The sequence below is a fragment of the Carettochelys insculpta genome, chromosome 8 (assembly GCF_033958435.1).
Source record: "Carettochelys insculpta isolate YL-2023 chromosome 8, ASM3395843v1, whole genome shotgun sequence".
NCBI lineage: Eukaryota > Metazoa > Chordata > Testudines > Carettochelyidae > Carettochelys > Carettochelys insculpta.
The window spans coordinates 74,691,797-74,713,794 of record NC_134144.1 but is presented as its reverse complement, the minus strand read 5'-3'; the positions used below and the strand labels follow the sequence as shown (position 1 = coordinate 74,713,794).

The 21,998-nt window shown below is 66.4% G+C and overlaps 1 protein-coding gene across 2 annotated transcripts in view; it reads left to right on the top strand.

The window, feature by feature from the left end:
* Positions 1–4,070: 4,070 nt before the first annotated feature.
* The window catches only part of PTPRN (protein tyrosine phosphatase receptor type N), a 39,894-nt gene continuing 21,966 nt past the window's right edge, over positions 4,071–21,998 (top strand). For both annotated transcript variants that reach the window (XM_075001576.1, XM_075001575.1), the window contains exons 1-8: positions 4,071–4,183; positions 7,632–7,682; positions 8,015–8,128; positions 8,327–8,432; positions 15,371–15,602; positions 16,014–16,353; positions 20,634–20,750; positions 21,050–21,084. In XM_075001576.1, coding sequence (XP_074857677.1) covers positions 4,075–4,183; positions 7,632–7,682; positions 8,015–8,128; positions 8,327–8,432; positions 15,371–15,602; positions 16,014–16,353; positions 20,634–20,750; positions 21,050–21,084 — 1,104 coding nt within the window. In that variant the 5' untranslated portion in view covers positions 4,071–4,074. The remainder of the gene's footprint in view (positions 4,184–7,631; positions 7,683–8,014; positions 8,129–8,326; positions 8,433–15,370; positions 15,603–16,013; positions 16,354–20,633; positions 20,751–21,049; positions 21,085–21,998) is intronic.

The window sequence follows — 21,998 nt, the reverse complement described above, 5'->3', positions numbered from 1 at the left end:
GGCGAAAGGCCAGAGAGCAGGTGCAGCCGCAGGGCAGTGCGCACCGTGCCTACCCTGGTGGGGTGCCGGTGGCTGTGCTGGGGAGTCTGCGTGTGGCTGGGCCAACGCCGCCTGTGCCAGGGCTGTGGAGCAGACGGACCGGTGGACGGCAGCAGCTTGGGGCAGCCGCTGCTCTCCTCTGCTTGGCCCACAGCACCAGCAGTCGCCTTCTGCCCTAAGCCAGCAGCGTCGGGGGGGGCAGGGCCTGGCTGCCTGGTCCGCGGCTGCAGGGTGCCCGGAGCGGAGCTGGGCTGCCAGGGTGGTGGTGAGCGGTCTGGGCGCTGCGGCAGTGATGCAAGAATGGTGTAATGCGAGCATGAACCCAAGGCCGCCTGCAGCCCTGAGCCAGGCCCCCCTCGGCTGGGACTGTCTGGCAGGCCCCTGGGGGCGGGCGGGCGGGCAGCTTCTCACCCTGCGCCCCGGGGCAGTGTTCCTGCCTGCCAGGAGCATTTGCCAGTCGGCAGTCCCGGGTTAGTGCTGCCGAGCTGTGCGGTGCAGGCGCCCAGCGACAGGAGCCAAACGATGGCTCAGGCTGGAACCGCTGGACAGGAGCCAAAAGCCCAGCCAGCAGCCTCGGTGCCGGACATAACTCTGCCCCATCGCCCCCCGGGTCTGCCCGACGAGCCGGAGCCGGAGCCGGAGCCGGGCCTTTGCTGCAGGGCACACACGCAGTGTCCCACTGGTCCCGAGCTCAGCCGAGTGAGTCGTTACAAGGGCGCTGGCCCTGCAGCAATGTGGGACGGGGTCTGGGGCAGGCAAGGCTGGGCCCATTTCGCCAGAGCACGTTGGGGCAGGTCCTTTCACCCGGCGGCCAGGGCTGGCAGGAGTGGGGGTGGGAGAGGGCAGCTCTGGCCAAGCCTCGCTCACCTGTGCAGCAAAGCTCGTTAGAAGGAAGCTTCTCGCCGCAGTTTGGCCTATTGCAGGGCACGGGGTCAGCCCAGGGCCACCTCCACTGGGCACAGCCAGCCCAGCCGCCAGCTCTAAGCCAGCTCCTGCCAGGCACCAGTGTGCATAGCCATGTGAGCTGCCTGGCTCCTCAGCCCACCACAGCCACTGCCTGGGCTGGGCATCTGCCCTGGGGCGGCCCTGGCGGAAGGGGCCGGTGGCAGGTTTGTAAGGCGCGTCTGTGCTGCTCTCGGGACGGTGGCGAGGCGGTTCCCGTTTCGAGCCCGGCTCTCCTCCCACAGACTCTGCACGGTACCTCCCTGGGGCAGCAGCAAGGGGGGGCTGAGACGCCCCTAGAGACAGCCTGTTCCAGACCAGTGGGACACCCAGCTGGACCTCCAGCTGCAACTAACTCCTGCGGTGGTGGGGAGCCCTGCTGGGAGCGCTCCGGAGGCTCAGGCTGAAGCAGGTGCTCGTGCAGCCAGGCGAGGTGAAGGGCTCAGCGGCTGGCCCCTGGCACCCTCCTTCATACACTGGACAGCGAGCAGTGAGCTGGAGACCCCTGCGATTGGCTATGGGCCAGACCTCACCCCAGGGGCTGGCAGCTCGCTGGGCAGACGGGTGAGGCCGGCGGTGGTTCCCTAGGGGTGAGGCCATTTGCAGTGCCCAGGACCCCACGTCACGTACTGTCCGGGCGCAAAAGGAAGGCCAGTCCCTGCTCTGGCGAGCAGTGGTCTGCAGGCGAGGTGGAGGGGCCTCTGGGGAGGGCCAGGAAATGATGAGGCGAGGCGAGACAGCCTGGGGGTCCACGTGGCACAGCCTAGCCATGGTCGGCATCTTCATCAGGGGCCTGAGGAGGGGACGGATGGCACCTTGGGGAAGCTGGCAAATGGCACTAAGCCGGGGGAGGGGTTGGAGGGTGGGGATGGGGGTCCAGAGTGACCTGGATGCATTGGAGGACTGGGCCAAAGGAAGCCTGATGAGGTTCCATGAGGAGAAGTGCGGAGTCCTGCACTTGGGCCGGAAGAATCCCGAGCGTTGTTACAGGCCGGGGAGCGACTGGCTCGGCAGCAGCGCAGCCGAAGGGGCCCTGGGGGTTGCAGTGGGTGAGGCTGGACAGGAGTCAGCAGTGAGCCCTGGTAGCCAAGGAGGCTAATGGCCCATTGGGGAGCGTTAGGCGCAGCATTTCCCGCAGGCCTGGGGAAGCGATCGCTCCCCTTGCTTCAGCTCTGGTGAGTTTGGTGCCCAGTTCTCGGGCCTCCGTCGCGCAAAGGATGTGGACGCCGCAGACGGTCCAGCGCAGGACAATGAAAATGATGAGGGGCTGGAGCGCAGGACCTGTGAGGAGAGGCCGGGGGATCTGGGCTGGTTTAGTTCGCAGAAGGGAAGACAGGGGTGATTCACTCGCAGCCTTCACCTGCCTGCAGCGAGCTCTGGAGGGGAGCGTGAGAGGCTGTTCTCGGGGTGACAGAGGCAGAACACGAGCTGCAGTTACAGCGGGAGGCGCAGGTTGGATTAGGACACGCTCCCCGGGGGGCGGGGGGCGCTGCCGAGGGAGGTGGTGGAGTCTCCACCCCTGGAGGCTTTTAAGTCCCGGCGGGGCTGAGGGCCGCGTTGGGTTTCCAGCAGGGGTTGGACCCGGTGGTTCCGGAGGTTTCTTCCAACCCCCTGGCTGGGCTTTGTGCGGCCTCCGGGGAAGGGGCGGGAGGCAGGGGACGGTGGGAGCTTGGTGGGTGCTTACGGGCTGCCCAGGGCCGGCCAGCGGCAGGGGTCTGCTGGGGCTGAAGGAGCCGGGGACGCGCCGCTCGCCAGGGATGGACCGGACGGGAATTAGGCGCCTCCGCTGGAAGGTGCGTGAGCTCAGGCCCGCGGGGGCCGGGGTCGGAGCTGCTTCTGGCCCGGGGCTGGGCCCTGTGCACCGCGTCTCCCAGCGCCAGGCTGGCCACGGGCCGAGCCACCAGTCGGCGGGGCCGTTTGCGCCCGCGGGCCCAGCTGTGTCCGGAGGGGCAGGAGGCCCCCGGGGCGCCTCGGCGGGGAGCGCCCAGGCGGCGTTGGTGGCTAGCGGGCTGTGGCCCGGGTCCGGACGCCGGGGCTGTCCGGTGGCTGCGATGCCCAGGCGGGCCGAGCCCCGGCCGGGGAGGCGCTGGGCAGGGCCAGGAGCTGCGCTCTCGGGCGGATCCCCCCAGTCCCTGGCGGCGGGGCAGCGCCGGTGTGAGCGCGCAGCGAGGGGCCGGGGCTGGGACGGAGCCCGCGGGGAGAGGTGCGCCGGGGGGGGCAGGGCGCGGGGGCGGCCCAGGCTAGGCCCTGAACGAGCTCCGGGCCGTGCTGGGGCTGCAGCCGCCCCCGGGCCCTTGGACGTGGCCACAGCCTGAGATCGGTGCCGGGAAACCCGCGGCCGCCGGCTGGGCCGAGGCAGAAACGTGCGGAGGCGGCGCCGGGGTGGACAGTCACCAAGCGGCAGCTGCCCAGCCCCAGGTCAGCCCCGCGGTGCCCCACCCTGCCCCATAGGTCCGCCCCATTGGCTGTCAGCCCCTTTGCCCCGCCCCGCCCACGGGGAGGTAGGATGTGGGGCTGGGCAGGTGGGGCCCGGCGGGGGGCGGGTCCCAATGGGGTCTCACCGGGGGTGCCCGGTGCTTGGGAAGACGCGTGGGCCTGCTCCTGGGAGTCCGCACCCTAATCTTCCCATTGGCTGACATGGTGTGAGGGTGTGTCCGGATCTGGGCTGTGATTGGTCTATTACCCAGGGGGCGTGTCTCTTGTTTTTGGCGCCACCTGAAGTGAGCGAGGCTTCTCGGCGGGGGGCGTGTCCTAAACCCAGGTGCGATGGGGCAGCCCTCGTGGGGCGTGGCCCTGGGGGCGGGGTTGCGGGATGGGGTTGATCGTGTGTCGACGGGTCAGAGCTGATTGGCGCCTCCCAAAGGGGTGGGGCTATTGGCAAGGGGGCGTGTCCCGTGGCTGCTTAGATTAGCTAGGGGGCGTGTCCCAGAGATGGGCTGCGGTTGGCTGGAGTAGGGGGCGTGTCCTAGTGGCGGGCTGCAATTGGTGGCTCCGAAGGGGGCGGGCCCGTGCGTCGGCCTGTGATTGGCCCCTCGGGCGGGGGCGTGGCCGGGCGGCCAGCAGCTGCGGGCGGCGCTGGGCTGCGGGCCCGGCATGGTGCGGCGCGGAGCGGCCGGGATGGGGCGGCGGCTGCTGCGGGCGCTGCTCTGCCTCCTGCTCGTGGCCGGCCGCCTGCCGCGGGCCGGGGGCGCCGGGCCCCACGGTGAGGGGCGGGGCGGTTGGGGGGCTCCGGGCCCCGTGGGGAGGGGCGGGGCTGTGCGGTGGGGCCGTGGGCCGGGGTCCCGCTGGGGCTGGGGGAGCTGGCTGCAGCCGGGGCCGTTGGGGGGTTGCGCTCTGTGGCTCTTTGCGGGGTGGCGGGTTCCCTCTGCCCCAGGGCCTCCCTGCTCTGCTCTTACCTTCCCCGCGGGCGCGGGCGGGTTTCCCTGGTTCACCCGGGCGCGGGGACAGAGCCCCGGGGTCTGCAGCCAGGCCTACGCGCTGGGGTTCCTCCCAGGCTGGGCAGAGCGTGGCTGGCTGCCCTGGCAGAAGCGACCGCCGGTCTGCCGGCCCTCGGGGCTGGGAGCGTTGGCCGCTGTCTGGGCCTCAGCCGGGGCGGGGGCAGGCGAGTTCCCCAAGCAGCCGGGGGCACAACAGGGCCCAGGTCTCCCCCGCGCCCCCGCCGTCCTGGGGCTGTGCGCCCGAGGCGCCGTAGGGAGCTCGCCGGCCCCCTCCCCCAGGGATGCTCTAATCTCTTCAGGCTTTATCCCTCCTCCGCTCGGCTGCAGACGTCACCGCGTGCGGGTCCCTGCCCGTCAGTGCTGGGGAAACGCCCCCTCCCCTGCCCTGCGGGCCCGGGCCCGAGCCCCGGCCCCGCTTTGCAGCCCGAGGGGGCGCGGCTCTCCTGCAGAGGCCCCGGGCGGCGCCGTGCGACCAGGGAGGGCCGCAGGCTGGGCCGGGCCCGGGGCATCGCATGGCAGGGCCAGCGCTGCGCTCTTGGGGAAGTGCCGGACACCCGCCTCCCAAGCGCTGGTTTCCGCACAGCGGGGCTTCCTACGGCCCCCCGGGCCTGCTGCTGGAAGGGCCCGATCCGGATCCCCCCCCCCCCCACCGCAGGGAACGCTCCAGAGCTGCCTGAAGGACGTTCCCAGGCCCCCGCCGCACTGTGGCTGTCCAGGGCCGGCGTGTGGCACCCGCCCCGGTAGCCAGCAGGAGCCGTGCTCGGCCCGCCAGCGCCGGGACGGCCCTTCCAGGCTGCCGGTGAAGAGACTGGCGGAGCCAAGCCGCCTCCTGCCCCCCGTGCTCGCTCGGCCAGCCCGGGCCCTGGGCTGCGGAGGAGGCCGCAGCGGCGTCCCTGGGGCCCGGGCCAGGGCCCCTTGTTGCAGCCCTGGCGGAGATGGTGCGGGGGGGGGGGGGGTCACCCCGGCCGCCCTGCAGCCGCTGCCTGGGGAGGCTGCTGACTCACACCGCTCGCTCGGCGTGTCAGCGCTGACGCCTGCCTGTGACTCAGCCAGCCCCTTGTCCCCGCCGCTCGGCTCGGCTCGGCTCGGCTCGGCCCTGCCGCTCGCGAGGGGCTGGGGGGGGGGATCGCCCATCCCAGGTCGCCTCCGACCCTTCCTGCCGCGGGCGCTGGGGGGCGCAGGGCACTGCCCGGCGGGGCCGGGGGCTGGGCCGGGCGTTCTGTGCAGGGTTTAGGGACTGGGAGGTCCTGGGCCAGGGTTTCTGCGCGGGGCTGTTCCGGCTCCGCACACCTCGGTGAGGCCATGGCTCGGGCTGGCTCGGCGGGGGCAGTGGGCGCCCGAGTGTGGTGAGCCGAGCTCCGGGGTCAGAGGTGCTGCTCGGTCCCCGCCGGGTTTGCGGGGCTGGGCCGGGGGCCGCCGGCCGCTCGGGCTCTTCTCAGCCCGCCCTGCTGCAGCGGGGCCCCGGCGATGGCCTGGCCTGGCTTCGGGCTGTGCGGCGCTGGGTGCTGCTGTGGGTGGGCCCGGCCTGGGGGTGACCCCCAGAGACGGGGCGTTGTGGCTGCTGTGGACTGGCCTGCGGGCCGCGCCTCGCTGGCCCCTCGGGGTGCGATCCGGCCCCCGGCCGCTTGGCAGAGGTGCGGGGCGCCTGGCGCGGCTGGCCCGAGACCCCTCCAGCGAGTCGCTGTGCGGAGCCTGGCGGGGCGTGCGTGGGGGAGCTGCAGCAGGGCCCCGGCCGGAGTAAAGCCAGGCGGGCGCACGGACTGACCGGCCCGGCGCGCGGGGCAGCTGGGTCGGGCCCTGGCTCTGCGCGTCCCTGCAGGGGGTCAGGCGCCGCCTCCCGCTTTGGGCCCGGCTGCCCTGGCTCGGGGGGCGTCGCGGTGGGGCCGGGGCTCGAGCAGGGCCAAGCTCCGGGCCTGCGGGCGGGCCGCGGTGCGGGCCGATGGGCGGACTCTGGCACAAGCGCAGGCCGCGGCCCGAGCAGAGCAGGGCTGTGGCTCCCTTAGCGCGCGGTGCTGCCGGGCCGGGCCGGGGGCTCCGCGCGGGGGCGGGGGCAGCCCAGGGGCCGGCCCTGCTTGGCTGCGGCGGCGGTGGGCGCTCCCGGCGGGTTCGGCACTTCAGCACCCTGGCCAGCGCCCGGGGCCGCCCGGCGGGTGGGAAGTGCCCGGCCCCCGGTTCCTGCCCTGCCCTGTGCTGCTTCCTCTGGGGCTGTGCAGAGCCAAGTCACTGGGGACCTGCTGCGGGCCCCCGCGGCGCCCTTCTCCGCCGGCAGGGCCTGGGGCCCGAGTGGGAGTGTGGGCCGGGCGGGCCTGGGGTTCACCCCGCAGTGACTGAGCCCGGCTCCCCCCAGTGAGCACAGCTTGTGACCGGTCCTGTCTCCCCTTCCCCTGCGCCCCCCAGGCTGCCCCTCTCCAGCCGCTGCTGCCTGTACTTGGGCACCAGCGTCCTCGCGCCCGCCCCTGCCCTGGGGGTGAGCCGGGAGCCCCAGTGCCCAGCCTGCAGGGGTGTCTGGGGCTGGGCTCCCCCTGCCCTGCCCTGCCCTCCCCTCCCCGGGTGGCACTGAGCACCAAACCCCACTCGCAGCCGTCCTGTGCCTGGCGTTCCAGGCCTGGCTAGTGGCAGTGGGGCATAGGCAAGGCGTGGGGTGCACAGGGGCCACCTGCCCCCCATGTCGTCCCACACTTTCCGTCCGTGCTGCACCATTTCCAGAGTGGGGGGCCCATGAGCTAGGAGGCTCCCACTAGCCTCAGGCTGTGCTACTTCTGGGCGGAGGGGACAGAGACCCCCACCCCCGGGGGGAGCAGTGGGAGGGACGGAGAAGGGTGAGGTGGGGGCAGAGCAGAGGCACATGGCTGGTGGGGTCCCCCCCCAAGTCCCCACGCCAGTTGCCTCTGTAGCTGGGCAACAAGGGCACCCAGGGCTCCGAGCCTCCTTCCCCCCGGATGCCACATCGCGGGGAGACTCCCCGAACCCCCTCGGGGGCAAAGGGGGCAGGGCACAGGGCACTGGGCTGCTGGTGTTCAGTGGTGCGGTGGCATCGCCCAGCGCCCAGCACTTCCAGGGCTCTCCGCACTGCCGATGGTGGCTCCAGCCATCCCTTGGAGGGCAGGGTCGCCATGCGCTGGCTGAGGGTCTGCTGGGGCCGGGGACCCCAGGGGGTGCTGCCCTGGATTGCCTCAGGCATGCACCCCCGCTCACTGGCTGTGTCTGTCCCAGGCTGCCTGTTTGACCGGAGGCTCTGCTCCCAGCAGGAGGTCTGCGTGCAGGGTAAGTCGCTGCTGGGGGCCCAGGGAGGTGGGGGGGGGGGCTGAGCCCTTGGACCTGGGGCCTTGCTGCTGTGCCCCAGCTGTGGTGGCTGGAGCATGGGGCGGGGGGCTGAGAGGCCAGGTGGGCGATGGCTTAGGGAGCCTAAGGGGTAGAACTCCCCCTCCCACAGCTGCTCTCTGGGCCTGGCTGCAGCATCCTCTTCCAGAGATGCTCCCTTGGGACCGGGGAAAGGGGGAGGGCCCCACAGCACCTCCTGCCCTGTCCGTGGCACCTGAGCCGGCACCCCTGCTCCTGGGGAGGCCGCAGGCTGGCACTGTCTGCTCTGCTCCTAGATGGCTTGTTCGGGCAGTGCCAAGTGAGCATGGTGCAAGACCGGCCCTACCTCCAGCTCAGCTCGCCGGTGCTGCAGCGCCTGCAGGACGTGCTGCGCCAGCTCACGGCACAAGGTGAGCCTGTGCCCCCGGGGGTGCCCCTAGCAGGCTGGCTGGGAGCTGGCGGTTCCCTGGGCCAGGGGCTGACCCATTCCCAGCGGCACCTGTTGGGGCGGCCGGTCCCATGTGCCATGGCCATGTGCCTGGCGTCTCTTGGGGGTGGCTGCAGCCCCGGTGGCCATGCCCTGACTGCCACCTGTCTCTGTGGGGCAGGGCTGTCGTGGCAGGACAACCTCACGCAGCACGTGATCGCTCAGGAGATGGAGCGGATCCCCAGGCTGAACCCACCTGCCCGCCAGGAGCTAGCAGTCCCGGACAGGTAGGGCTGGGTCAGGCTGGCTCCAGTGCAATGCAGGTTCCAGTTCAAACCAGCCAGGCCCCTCCTCTGCCTCTGTCCTGTTTCCGGGGAGGAAAGGGGTCACCTGGTTGCCTGGGTTACAAAGCACAGGGATGGCCATTGGCTACCTGTGAGACATCACCACACCCAAACTCCCCTCCCCACTGTGCACTGATGCTGTGCCTGGGGAAATTGAGGCACCCACTGGTGTCACTACAGGGCAGTAGGACACACATGCAACTGACCCAGGGGAATAAAATCCTGCCACACCCACTGTGTCACTCAGGGGTGCAGCAGAGGCTGTGAGGTGTAGGCCCAGGGAAGGGGGTCAAGGCAAGGGTGTGGGTGTAGCCCCTGTGGTGGGGTTCAGGGGTCCCCAAGCTCTGCACCCTGTCTGCAGGCAGGAGTGACTCTCACTCAGCAGGAGAACAGCGGGTTCATTAGCCGACAGGACACAGCGTCGTACAGAGGAGTCAGTGCAGCCGGCAGAGACAGCCAGTCCCATCCATGCTGGGGAGAGGAGGCCCCAAGGGACCCCCAGAGCTGAGGCCTGGCCCCCTCCTTTGTCTCTCTCTCTCCCAGCCCAGACTCACTGCTTCCAACTCCCAGTTCCAATTCAAACCCCTCAGGCTCCACCTCCCCCTTTGTCTGCAGCCCAGAGGTGTCACCTGGTCGCCAGGTTACCCTCAGCAGGAGCCCCCCACCCCCTGTAAGCCCCCCCACATGTATCCCCCACTCCATCACATCTCTGCCCCCTTCCAGACTGAACTGAGCGGGGTCACTCAGCCAGTGACCTGGGGAAGTTCGTTGCCCTCCTCATGTGACAGGGCATCGGCTGTACCCACGGTGCTCCCCTTGATGTTACCACCTCCATGTCATAATCCTGCTGGGGGAGGCTCCAAGTCAGGAGCTCGGCATTGGCCCCTTTCACGTGATGCAGCCGGACAAGTCCCTTTAGTTCGCTCGGGTTGGTTGGTCTCCCTGCTTCGGTCTCTGGTCTATCAGACACGTTCTCCAGTCAGGCAGGCAGAGCCCATACAGCTGCTGCAGCACCAGCAGATCAAACAGTTCTTCTCTGGTCTGGGCCCTGCCCTGTCTGCCCACCAGTCCATACAGCTGCTCCAGAAATGTTTGGAATTCAGTTACAGTCCAGTAAGGGAAGGTACAAATGCTTCCACCCTTGACATTTAGCCAGACCACCAAAATGGTTGTGTGCCTCAGTTTCCCCTTCCATGCCACACAATAGGTTTGGAATGTTCCTGCTCATGTCAGACGTTGCAAGACGAGTTACAGGGAACAACGGTGACATTTCAGAATCACAAACTCCTTCAACACACAATTCATGCTTCTACATCCATGTGATCATGTCACACGGCTCTTTCCAAACAGTCAGTACATGGTACAATTCTACATCTTCTGGTAGCAGCACCCACTGGTTACAGCAGCCAGCGTGAGTAACAGAACAGACCCATTGCTCTTTGATAGACCACAACCTTTGTGTAACATCCTTGAGAATCTGGCATTTGGGGCTAAATGGCTGAGGCTTTTCTTTGCGCCATCAAGTTCTAATCTCCCTTGCCCTGTGGAGGGGAAATCTGATCTCTCTGGCTGTGCTCTGCCTTCAAACAGTAGCTAGGCCCTTAGTGATCCTCGGGAAAACCTCCTCCTCCCAGCCAGTCTGGAAATTTGCAAACCAAACTGCTGCTCTGTTGCTTTCTGAAAGTTGCTTTGTGAGTCCCAGACGCAGAATCCACATGGAGGAATCCCTGTTTCTCCCTTACTGGCCCACCAGGCCCACAGCTCCTTTGTCCTCCCACCTCCAACTTCCACCTCCCCATGGAATCAGAAGTGGAGACCATTATGTGAATAGTAACAGAAAGGGAGCCGTGCTACTCTATGTACTATCAAAACAAAAAGCAGTTGGTAGCACTTTAAAGACTAGCAAAATAATTTATTAGGTGATGAGCTTTTGTGGGACAGACCCACTTCTTCAGACCTGGTCTGGCTCTGATCTGAAGAAGTGGGTCTGTCCCACGAAAGCTCATCACCTACTAAATTATTTTCTTAGTTGTTAAAGTGCTACTTTATTGCTTTTTTATTAGGAGATTATAAGTGTTTCCAGCTTCTGGAGATGGGGAATTGCTGGCGCTTTCCTGCATCCTACAGAGATTGACTGTGCACCTGTTTCACTTGGTTTTCACAGGGCTGCTCACACTCCCTGATGGTCCGAGTAAAGTGAAAACTAACTTCCAATTCCTGAGACAACTTCACCCTGCCTGCTTTGGACCCTTGCAGAGCACAGCCAGGGGTTTCACACTCAGGCAGGTCCTGGCCATCAGGAGCTGAAACAAACTTCTCCCCAGGCAAAGGGCTGCTCTGGCGCTTACAGACAAGCACCTTTCCTGTTCACTCTCCTTCCCTCCCTTCTGCTACCAGCTTCTTTATCTTCATCAGCAGCGTAACTCCCTTGCCCGTCTGCTCTTCCTGTGTCCTGGCTAGAGGATGACTGTGGTGGGACAGAGTCCTCTCACCCCTCCCAGTAACACCTCAGCATCAGGCAAAGAACAAGTACCAGAATCACCGGGTCTCTGGGAATCCCTGATGATCCTAACTGGATCAGACCAAGTTAAAGCATCATCCCCCCTGAGAGACACAGAGGTAGGCCCACTACCCATCTGGGCTTCAGCTGCCCTCAGATCCAGCTCTGGGATATTGCCCCCATCTTGAGCCCCCACAGGCTCAGACAAAGGATTCACTTCCCTAGAAGCAGAGAGAATCTTTCTTGCACCAAGGACCAGCGTCCTTATCAGGGACACCACTGCCCATCCCAGAGCCATTCCCTCTGCTCCAGCCCCCATGGCTGAATTCAGGGTCACACCTGGAATGCTCTTTCCTGGTTCCCTGTCCAGCCACCCCAGGCTGGGGAATCTTCCTCAGACAATGGACGAGTTTCCTTGTTGACACCTTTTCCAAACGCAGGCTCTGCTCTCTCCCCAGGCTGCTGCTGCTGCTGTTCAACACAGACAGACAATGGGAGACACTCTCTCCTTTGTCCCAGCACCTCCCCCCGCCCCGGGCTGGTCTCAGACACACGCCCGGAAGGTGAGGCAGCTTCTCTCACAGACAACTTGCCATTCCCAGTGGACAAGCTGCTTTCCTGCACAGACACACAGGCACCTTCCTCGGCCCAGGCCTGGGAAACTCTTCGCTGGTCTGTCTTGGCCACTAGCAGACGCTGGGTTCTAATCGCTCCTTCCCTCCTTGAGCTGCGGCAGGCCACTCGGTTCAGAGCTCCAGGCAGTCCAGGGTTCCCTGCCCCGATCTGGGCTCACCCCTGCAGGAGTTTCCTTAACCCTCAGCTCTGCCACTGCACATCCACGCTGCCTTGTCCAGCTTCTTTAACTTCAATTCAGTTTCCAGGTGCTGCTGCTTCACAGCGGAGTTGCTCAGCGTGGTTGCAGGGTCTCAGGCCGATGCCCTCTGCACCCCACGATTCCTGGAAGAATCCCTTCAGTGTGCCAGGCTCCTTGCGGGTCACAATTCCTCACGGTTAGGCCGTAGGCCCCTCCACCCTCTGGGACCAACTCCAACAGACTCCCAGCGGAACCCCTTCTTCAGTGTGACACCCGCTCTCGAGGGCCACAACCCCACTGTCTTGGGAAGAACTCATTCAGCGTCAGCCTCCTCCGGGGTCACTTGTTCCTGGGGGTTGGGCCCTCGGCCCCTCTGCCTTCTGGGACCGACTCCAACTCACTCCCGGGAATAACCCCTGCTCATGTGCGACACCCCCTCTCGAGGACCACAACCGCAGTTGCTTGGGTTCAGCCACGGGCCCCTCTGCCTTGGGGAACTGCACCTCACTGCCCGTCAGCACAAGTGGGTCTTGCTGGCCCCCTTCCTCCTGGGCCCCATGACTTACTGCTGGATGCGCCATCCTTGGGGTGCAGAAAATCCCACTTCTGACACCAGTGTGATGGGGTTCTGGGGTCCCCAGGCTCTGCACCCCGTCCGCAGGCAGGAGTGACTCTCACTCAGCAGGAGAACAGCCGGTTTATTAGCCAACAGGACACAGCATCGTACAGAGGAGTCAGTGCAGCCGGCAGAGACAGCCAGTCCCATCCATGCTGGGGAGAGGAGGCCCCGAGGGGCCCCCAGAGCTGGGGCCTGGCCCCCTCCTTTGTCTCTCTCTCTCCCAGCCCAGACTCACTGCTTCCAACTCCCAGTTCCAATTCAAACCCCTCAGGCTCCACCTCCCCCTTTGTCTGCAGCCCAGAGGTGTCACCTGGCGACCAGGTTACCCTCAGCAGGAGCCCCACACCCTCTGTGAGCCCCACATGTACACACACGTATCCCCCCACCATGTTACAGGGAAGGGGATCTAGGCAGGGTGGGTGGAAGGGGGGGAGGCCCTGGAAAGGAGGGAGCTGGGCAGGGTGGGCAGACGGGTGCAGGTTCTGGGAGGCAGAGATCAGGTGCAGGCCCTGGGAAGTGGGGAGCTGGGCAGGGTGGGCGGATGGGTGCAGGCCCTGGGAGGCAGAGCTCGGGTGCAGGCCCTGGGAAGTGGGGAGCTGGGCGGGGTGGGTGGATGGGTGCAGGCCCTGGGAGGCAGAGCTCGGGTGCAGGCCCTGGGAAGTGGGGAGCTGGGCGGGGTGGGTGGATGGGTGCAGGCCCTGGGAAGAGGGGAGCTGGGCAGGGTGGGTGGATGGGTGCAGGCCCTGGGAGGCAGAGCTCGGGTGCAGGCCCTGGAAAGGAGGGAGCTGGGCAGGGTGGGCAGACGGGTGCAGGTTCTGGGAGGCAGAGATCAGGTGCAGGCCCTGGGAAGTGGGGAGCTGGGCGGGGTGGGTGGATGGGTGCAGGCCCTGGGAAGTGGGGAGCTGGGCGGGGTGGGTGGACGGGTGCAGGCCCTGGGAGGCAGAGCTCGGGTGCAGGCCCTGGGAAGTGGGGAGCTCGGCGGGGTGGGTGGATGGGTGCAGGCCCTGGGAAGAGGGGAGCTGGGCAGGGTGGGCGGATGGGTGCAGGCCCTGGGAGGCAGAGCTCGGGTGCAGGCCCTGGGAAGTGGGGAGCTGGGCGGGGTGGGTGGATGGGTGCAGGCCCTGGGAAGAGGGGAGCTGGGCGGGGTGGGTGGATGGGTGCAGGCCCTGGGAAGAGGGGAGCTGGGCAGGGTGGGCGGATGGGTGCAGGCCCTGGGAGGCAGAGCTCGGGTGCAGGCCCTGGGAAGTGGGGAGCTGGGCGGGGTGGGTGGATGGGTGCAGGTTCTGGGAGGCAGAGATCAGGTGCAGGCCCTGGGAAGTGGGGAGCTGGGCGGGGTGGGTGGATGGGTGCAGGCCCTGGGAAGAGGGGAGCTGGGCAGGGTGGGCGGATGGGTGCAGGCCCTGGGAGGCAGAGCTCGGGTGCAGGCCCTGGGAAGTGGGGAGCTGGGCGGGGTGGGTGGATGGGTGCAGGCCCTGGGAAGTGGGGAGCTGGGCGGGGTGGGCAGACGGGTGCAGGCCCTGGGAAGAGGGGAGCCGGGCGGGGTGGGCGGAGGGTGCAGGCCCTGGGGAGGGGGGAGCCGGGCGGGGTGGGCGGACGGGTGCAGGCCCTGGGGGGGGGGCGGATGGGTGCAGGCCCTGGGGAGGGGGGAGCCGGGCGGGGTGGGCGGACGGGTGCAGGCCCTGGGAGGCAGAGATCGGGTGCAGGCCCTGGGAAGTGGGGAGCTGGGCGGGGTGGGTGGATGGGTGCAGGCCCTGGGAAGAGGGGAGCTGGGCAGGGTGGGCGGACGGGTGCAGGCCCTGGGGAGGGGGGAGCTGGGCGGGGTGGGCGGACGGGTGCAGGCCCTGGGGAGGGGGGAGCCGGGCGGGGTGGGCGGACGGGTGCAGGCCCTGGGAGGCAGAGATCGGGTGCAGGCCTCAGGCAGGGGGCACTGCCAAAGAGGCACATGCTGGGATGGAATGAGGGGGAGTGCAAATGCGAGACTCAGGCTGGATGTGAGAGACAGGCAGAGCAGCTCCCAGTGGCTAAGGATGACCCTGGGGCTATAACCTGGGCTGGCAGGTAACACCTCTGCCCTGAACAAAGAGGAGGGAGGAGCCGAGCTGGGTTTTGAATGGTGGGGGGGTGGCAGTTAGAGGCTAGGGAAGAGAGAGCTGGAAGGAGCCAGCCTGAGGAGGGGGAAGCTACACCCCAGAGGGGCCCCCCTCGGGCTCCTCTCCCCAGGACGGGTTGGAAGAACTGTCTCTGGCTGCTGTACTGTCGCTTCTGTGAGAAACTGGGCATCTGTTGCCTAATAAACCTCCTGTTGTACCTGCTGAGTGAGAGTCACTCCTGCCAGCGGACGGGGTGCAGTGCAGGGAGACCCCTGAACCCCATCACACATGCATCTCCGCAGGCTGCTGACCCCTGGCCTGGGCGTTCTGTGCCAGCACAGCAGCCGCCTTCGGTGCCATGGACTCTCTTCCCTCACCACAGGGCTGTCCGGCCTCCCTAATGGTGCGCTGCCCGGCAAGGCTGCTCTGCCCTGAGCCCGGTGGCCAGGGTTCCCGGGGGCCAGGCTTTGCCCGGTGGGAGGCCACAGCAGTCACCGCAGAGCAGCCGTCGGCCCGGGTGCAGGTGTGCCTGCGCTGCTGAGGTCTGGCCGTAGCTGGCGGGGCGCTGGGGGGAGCTGCCCTGTTCCCATGGGGTCGCTGATGTGCTGTGCTGGGTTCCCCACAGGCAGCAAGGCCTGGGGAAGTGGGGGACATTGTGTGTGATGGTGGGGGCTGCCCAGGGCCCCACTCCGACCCCCAAAAGGCAGCCCCTCCCCTGTGCCCCACGGCAGCTCCCTGCATGACCTGGGAGCCCACGGCAGCCCGAGCTGGGCCCCTGCACTCCTGCACCTGGGGTTGGGGGGGAGGAGCTCGGCCCAGCCCCCACCTGCCTGTCATTTGCCCCCCCGTATCTTGCAGGCTCCCGCCGCTGCATGCCAACCCCCAGAGGGCCCCGTTCCCGGATCCCAGCCAGCTGGGCAGCCCCAAGGCCCTGGCTCTGCACCCACCACCTGCCAGCGCCCGGAAGGCTCTGCCCCCAGCCCCACTGCCCCCGGCCCTGCTGCAGCGATACCTGGCTGTCCTGCTGCTGGCCGCGCCGCCGGAGCTGGGCTACGAGGAAGGTCTGCTGCAGCCCTATCCATACCCCAAGGTGAGTGGGAGGCCTGGGCCAGAGCAGGGGAGACAGGCACCGCGCAGGCTGGCCCAGCCTGGGCATTAGCACCATAACAGCTCTGCAGCACAGCCTGACGGCACCTCTCTGCCTGGCCCCCTGGTGGGGGGCCCCAGGGACCGGTGTGTTCTGCCTAGACAGCCCCTCCCATCTCCTGTGCTCCTGGTGGGGACACAAATTTTTGTCACCAGCTTGTCTGTAAGCTGCTGTGCAGTGTGGCTGTTAACCCCTGGCCAGGCCCTGCCCCAGAGGTGGCTGCATCTCTGCCATGAGTGAGGGTCCCTCTTCTCTGGGGCTCTGGGGGAGGCTGGCTCTGCAGTTCCCCCTGGCCTGCCCTCCCAGCGGCTCTCCTGCCTCCGAGGTCCTGATGGTTCTGTGCTTTCCTTACAGTTTGGCTACCAGGATGGTGTGCAGCAGCTGAGCCCTACCCAGGGCAATTTGGCCAGGCACAGCCCTGAGCCCTCCATGCTCCTTGGCAGAGCCCCTGCCCAGGCCTCCCCAGCACTCTTTGGGGCCCCCTCCGTCGCTTCCTTTGGGGGACAGCCAGGGCTGGATAGAGGGCCTCTCCTCCAGGCCCTGGACCTGCTCTACCTGCCGAGAGAGAAGCCAAACCGGCTGGCCGCTGCCAGCACGAGGGCCCAGCACAGCTGGGGGATCCCCCCAGCCTCCAGCAAGCCTGACTACCGGAACAGACCGCAGCAGCCAGGCCTGGCTCCCCCGGCACAGCCAGGTAAGCCCTGTCTCCTGCAGGCACCCCAGCCTCTGGGGATCCTGGGAGCAGCCTAGCCAAGAGCTTGTCCGGCCTGTGCGGATGCCCATGTTCCCCAGCCCTTGGGGGGCTCTGCTCCAGGGCCACCGCCCAGAGCTGACAGCTCTGCCAGCCAGGAACCTCCCCCCGGCTGCGGAGGAGCCTCCCTGGGACAAAGAACGTGCAACCCCCGGCCGCGAGCCACAGCCCTTCACGGTCTCGAAGCCTCTTCTCAGCCCCGTCGTCCGTCCGCCGGACTGACCCCGCCCAGGGTCTGACCCAGCCGCTCGCAACGGCCCTTCTCGGCCCCGTCGTCTCTCCACCGGACTGACCCCGCCCAGGGTTTGACCCAGCCGCTCGCGACGGCCCTTCTCGGCCCCGTCGTCCCTCTGCCGGACTGACCCCGCCCAGGGTTTGACCCGGCCACTCGCGACGGCCCTTCTCGGCCCCGTCGTCCCTCCGCCGGACTGACCCCGCCCAGGGTTTGACCCAGCCGCTCGCGACGGCCCTTCTCGGCCCCGTCGTCCCTCCGCCGGACTGACCCCGCCCAGGGTTTGACCCGGCCGCTCGCGACGGCCCTTCTCGGCCCCGTCGTCCCTCCGCCGGCTGACCCTGCCCAGGGTTTGACCCGGCCACTCGCGACGGCCCTTCTCGGCCCCGTCGTCCCTCCGCCGGACTGACCCCGCCCAGGGTTTGACCCGGCCACTCGCGACGGCCCTTCTCGGCCCCGTCGTCCCTCCGCCGGACTGACCCCGCCCAGGGTTTGACCCAGCCGCTCGCGACGGCCCTTCTCGGCCCCGTCGTCCCTCCGCCGGACTGACCCCGCCCAGGGTTTGACCCGGCCGCTCGCGACGGCCCTTCTCGGCCCCGTCGTCCCTCCGCCGGACTGACCCCGCCCAGGGTCTGACCCGGCCGCTCGCGACGGCCCTTCTTGGCCCCGTCGTCCCTCCGCCGGACTGACCCCGCCCAGGGTCTGACCCGGCCGCTCGCGACGGCCCTTCACACTCAGTGGCCATGGGTTTGTGTGTGTCCAGCTTCACTAAATCCTCAATCTGCTCTTCCCCGACCAAGGGCTGCCCACCTCCTCCCCGTGCTGTGCTGCGCAGGGCAGCAGCCAGGAGCTGCTACTGTCTCTGAAGACAGGCAAAAAAAGCCAGGTGTACCGCGGCTTTCCCCACCTCCTCTGTCACTAGGTTCCCTTCCCCACCCAGGAAGGTCCCACGCCCTCCCTGAGCACCTTCTTGTGGCTAACGTGCCTGCAGCAACCTTTCTAGTTCCCTCTCGCCTCCCTCGTGTGACAGGACGGGGGGTTCTGGGCACAGCTGGAGAAAGCAACCCGGGGTAACTTTGCTTAGAATCCAGCCTACTCAGCCCCAGGCTGGGATCTCCTTCTCACCAAGGCAAATCCAGCCAGCCCCCACAGCACCTCTGCCAGCCCCCCCCGCCAGCCAGAGCCACACAAGCAAACCCACAGACTGCCCAGCTGCTGCACCAGCCCAGACCAACTAACCCCTAAATTCAGCAATACCACACAGATTCTTCCGGGCCCCAAAGGGTCCATCCACTAACTCTGGTCAATCTATACCTGGATCTTACCCAGATCACCACACTCACCAGTCCTTCAGATCTAAATATCTGAAGATTTATTTACAAGAGAGAGCAGGATCAGAGAGAGGGATGGTTACAGCGACACTTCGCATCCGTCAGCCACAACCACTGGTGCAGCCAGCGCTGTTATCTGCTGATTCCTGAGAGTCTCTGAAAGTGCGTTTCAGGTCACACAGTTTTAGTCACTGGGGCACTGTAGGTCCAGCCTGCTGGGGCCCACATGCTGGGCATGGACCTTGGAGACCACAAGACAAAAGATCCAAGATGGACCCTGCTACGTCCTTTGTGTTCAGGAACAAAGCCCCTTTCCTCTGCCCATAGTCCCTTGAGGGTCCACCCCACTCCGACTCAGGGGGGCTGTGGTGGCAAACGGCCACTGGATGAATCTCAGGAGACGACAAGAAGTCCTGTGGCACCTTATAGACTAACAGATACGTTGGAGCGTGAGCTCTGGTGGGCAAAGACGCGCGTTGTCAGATGCACGAGTGCGGGGGTGGTGCCAGAGGGGTATTTAAAGAGGGGGTGTGATGAGGTTCAGGGGTCCCCCTGCACTGCACCCCGTCCGCTGGCAGGAGAGACTCTCACTCAGCAGGTACAACAGCAGGTTTATTAGGCAACAGATGTCCAGTTTCTCACAGAAGCAACAGCATAGCCGCCAGAGACAGTCCTTCCAACCTGTCCTGGGGAGAAGACCCCGAGGGGTGCCCCTCTGGGGTGTAGCTTCCCCCTCCTCAGGCTGGCTGCCTTCCAGCTCTCCCTTCTCCTCGCCTCTAACTGCCGCCCCCGATTCAAAACCCAGCTCAGCTCCTCCCTGCTCTTTGTTCAGGCAGAGGTGTCACCTGCCAGTTGTAGCCCCAGGGTCATCCTTAGCCACTGGGAGCTGCTGCTTGCCTCGGACATCCAGCCTGACTCACACATGCACCCCCCCGACTCCATCACAGGGGGGTCCCAGGAAGAGGGAGGGCCAGAGCTGACACGGTCCATTCAGCAAGGTGGAAATGGCCCAGTATCAACCTCCCCCTTTACTGGGACCTCCCTCTTTAAATACCCCTCTGACACCCCCCCACTCATGCATCTGACGAAGTGGGTCTTTGCCCACCAAAGCTCACGCTCCAACATACCGGTTAGTCTATAAGTGCCACCAGACTTCTTGTTGTGCTCAAAGCTACAGACTGACACGGCTCCTCTGGTACTTCTCAGGAGCCCGTCTCCCGTTTCTGATGGACCTGTTCCTTCGTCTTCGTCCAGGTCACCTGACCATTGGGCTGCCTCTGGGATGTGTATTGGGTGTCTGAGCACCTGGTTTCCACCCCATTGTTCAGCCCAGTGTCGTGGCCGGGGCTGAGTTCACACCTCCCATCGTGAGGCTCAGCAGTGACGCGTGCGTCGTCTAACAGAACTACACTGTGTAACTCTGCCCACGTACGCGGCACAGACGTCTAAGCAGCAATATTGATTCGGGGCATCCTCAGCTTTCATTCCGCACCTCACACAGCCCCTCTGTGCAATAATCAGGGCCAGTAGATACATTAAAATGGTTTCCACACCAATATAAAATCCAGTCACGTGACACCTAGCAGCAGCTCCCTGGGCGCATTGGCCTTCCTGTTCGCACCCCTGCGTGCTCGAGCAACGGAGCTACACTCCTCCCCTGGCACCTGCCCAAGTTCCCACCCCTCGCGAGCTGCTGTTTTGTCTCTGGTGAGCCAGGCTGGTCGCCTGTCACATTTGCTTTTCTCATGACGCGTCAGGAGGGTTTATTCCTGCACCTTCTGTGGGGCTGCTTGAAAACCCAGCCAGCTCTCCTGGGCTCCCTTCCCCTCGTGTTAGTGTCCCGGGGACCCTGCCCATCTCCCCGAGGGAGTCAGTCTGCTCTTCTGCAGTCCAGGCTCCATACTCTGCTGCCCTCCTCTTCCTTTGGGTGCGATCCTGAACTCGGCCGTCTCCTGGGCGCTCCTGCCCAGGGGGCCACCCACATCAGCCTCCCCTTCCAGTTCCTGCCTGTGTGTGAGCAGCCAGTTGAGCTGTGTTAAGGGCTCCGGCACATGGGAACCAGCTGGTTCCAGCCCTGGGTTGGGCGCTCAGTCAGTCTGTGTTCAGTATGGCCCTGGGGACCTGGGCTGTTGTCCACAGCATCATTTTCTGGTTGGTTGCTCAGTGTCAGGGGGCTGGTGACTGGATTCGCCTTTGGTAAGGAGTCAGCCTGGGCCAGCCCTTCTCCTGGGACCCATCCCAGCTCACCCAGCTGGGCGACATTCACTCCTGGGTCTCTGAGCTGCTCACCCTCCTCCCCCACAAAGCCACAGGAAACTCAGGGGAAACTGAGACACACATCAGGCTCATGAGAATGTTCCTTCTTAGTCACAGGCAGTATCGGCACATGGCTTTTCCAGGGTCAGTCCTAGCCATCGTAGGCAGGTCAGGCCGCTCCCAGGCCCCTGCTCCCTCCTCTCTGCCCCAGGCCTGGGGACTCATGACTCCTTTGGGCCCAGTGAGGCAGGCATTTGAGTGTCCCTCCCGACCCAGGCCAAGCTTCCTCCCCCAGAAGGCATTCCCTGTCCTGTCTCCCTGCAGCCCCGTGGCTCCCCAGCTGGGCTGCCCCATGCCCGGTGCTCCGTGGGCAGAGCCCCAAAGCAAACGCCATCTCTCCGCAGATGCAGCCCTGCAGAGACTCATGGCCGTGCTGGCCGACTACGGAGTGGGGCTGCAGGACCTGAGTCCCCAGCAACTCGGCAGCCTCTCTGCCCTGCTGCAGCTGCTCCAGCGCCCTGGTGAGTGAGGATGGGTGGGGTGCAGCGCTCCCTGTGAGTGGAGTGCTGGCCGCAGCGGGTTTCTATGCTGGTGCACATCGCACATGCCTCGGTGCGCATCATAAAATTTATTCCACCAATGGAAGGAGAACCTTAGCGGGACCCCGGCGGGGGCAGCCAGACCAGCACTGAACATTCTCCTGGGGGCTGCGCTCGCTGCCTGCTGCGGGTAGTTGCCGCCTCCTGGAATCACACCCGGGGGTGCTTTGTGCCTGGAGCAGCCTGTGCCAACGCACAATGTCCTTTTTCTCTGCCCGCAGGTGGGTTTGGCCAGCAGGCGCCGGAGGCCAAGCGGGTAAGTCTGGCAGCAGCCCAGCCCTGCTCCCAGGGCCAGGCTAAGACTAGAGCGGCCGGATGCTGGAGGGTGCCCAGCCCTGGGGTCGCAGTCACGCAGCCGAAGCCAGCATGGTCCCATCCCTTAGCCTGAGCCCGCCTCGCCCCACAGCAGTGCTGTGTGACTTGACCGTGAGCCTGCTTACGAAGGAGCTCGCTGGCTCGAGCCCTTTACCCGGGGAGCTCCGGCTCCATGACCCACCCTCCTCCGCCTTCCCCACACGCCCCGTGCCGGTCAGAGCTTTTCCTCCCCTGCCGACCCCACCAGCCTGTCCCCGAGGCGCCTGCCTCTCCCCCTGAGCTCCCTGCAGCCCCTCTCCCCAGGGACGGGACCAGCATGCCGCAGCTTTGCCCAGAATCTCCTGCCTTGGCTGGGAGGCTGGGCAGGGTCACCTAGCGGGTCGCTTGGCCGGACCGGGGAAGGGAGGGGTGTGGTCTGCAAGAGATCCCTGGGGGGGCCTCATCCCCCCGGCAGCGCAGGTGGTGTCCAGCCTGGCTCCGTCCTTCTGCCCCCTGGCTGCGGCACTTCCTTCCCAGCACAGGCTCTGTCCTGGTGCCCCCTGGCTGCGGCACTTCCTTCCCAGCACAGGCTCCGTCCTGCTGCCCCCTGGCTGCGGCACTTCCTTCCCAGCACAGGCTCCGTCCTGCTGCCCCCTGGCTGCGGCACTTCCTTCCCAGCACAGGCTCCGTCCTGCTGCCCCCTGGCTGCGGCACTTCCTTCCCAGCACAGGCTCTGTCCTGGTGCCCCCTGGCTGCGGCACTTCCTTCCCAGCACAGGCTCCGTCCTGGTGCCCCCTGGCTGCGGCACTTCCTTCCCAGCACAGGCTCTGTCCTGGTGCCCCCTGGCTGCGGCACTTCCTTCCCAGCACAGGCTCC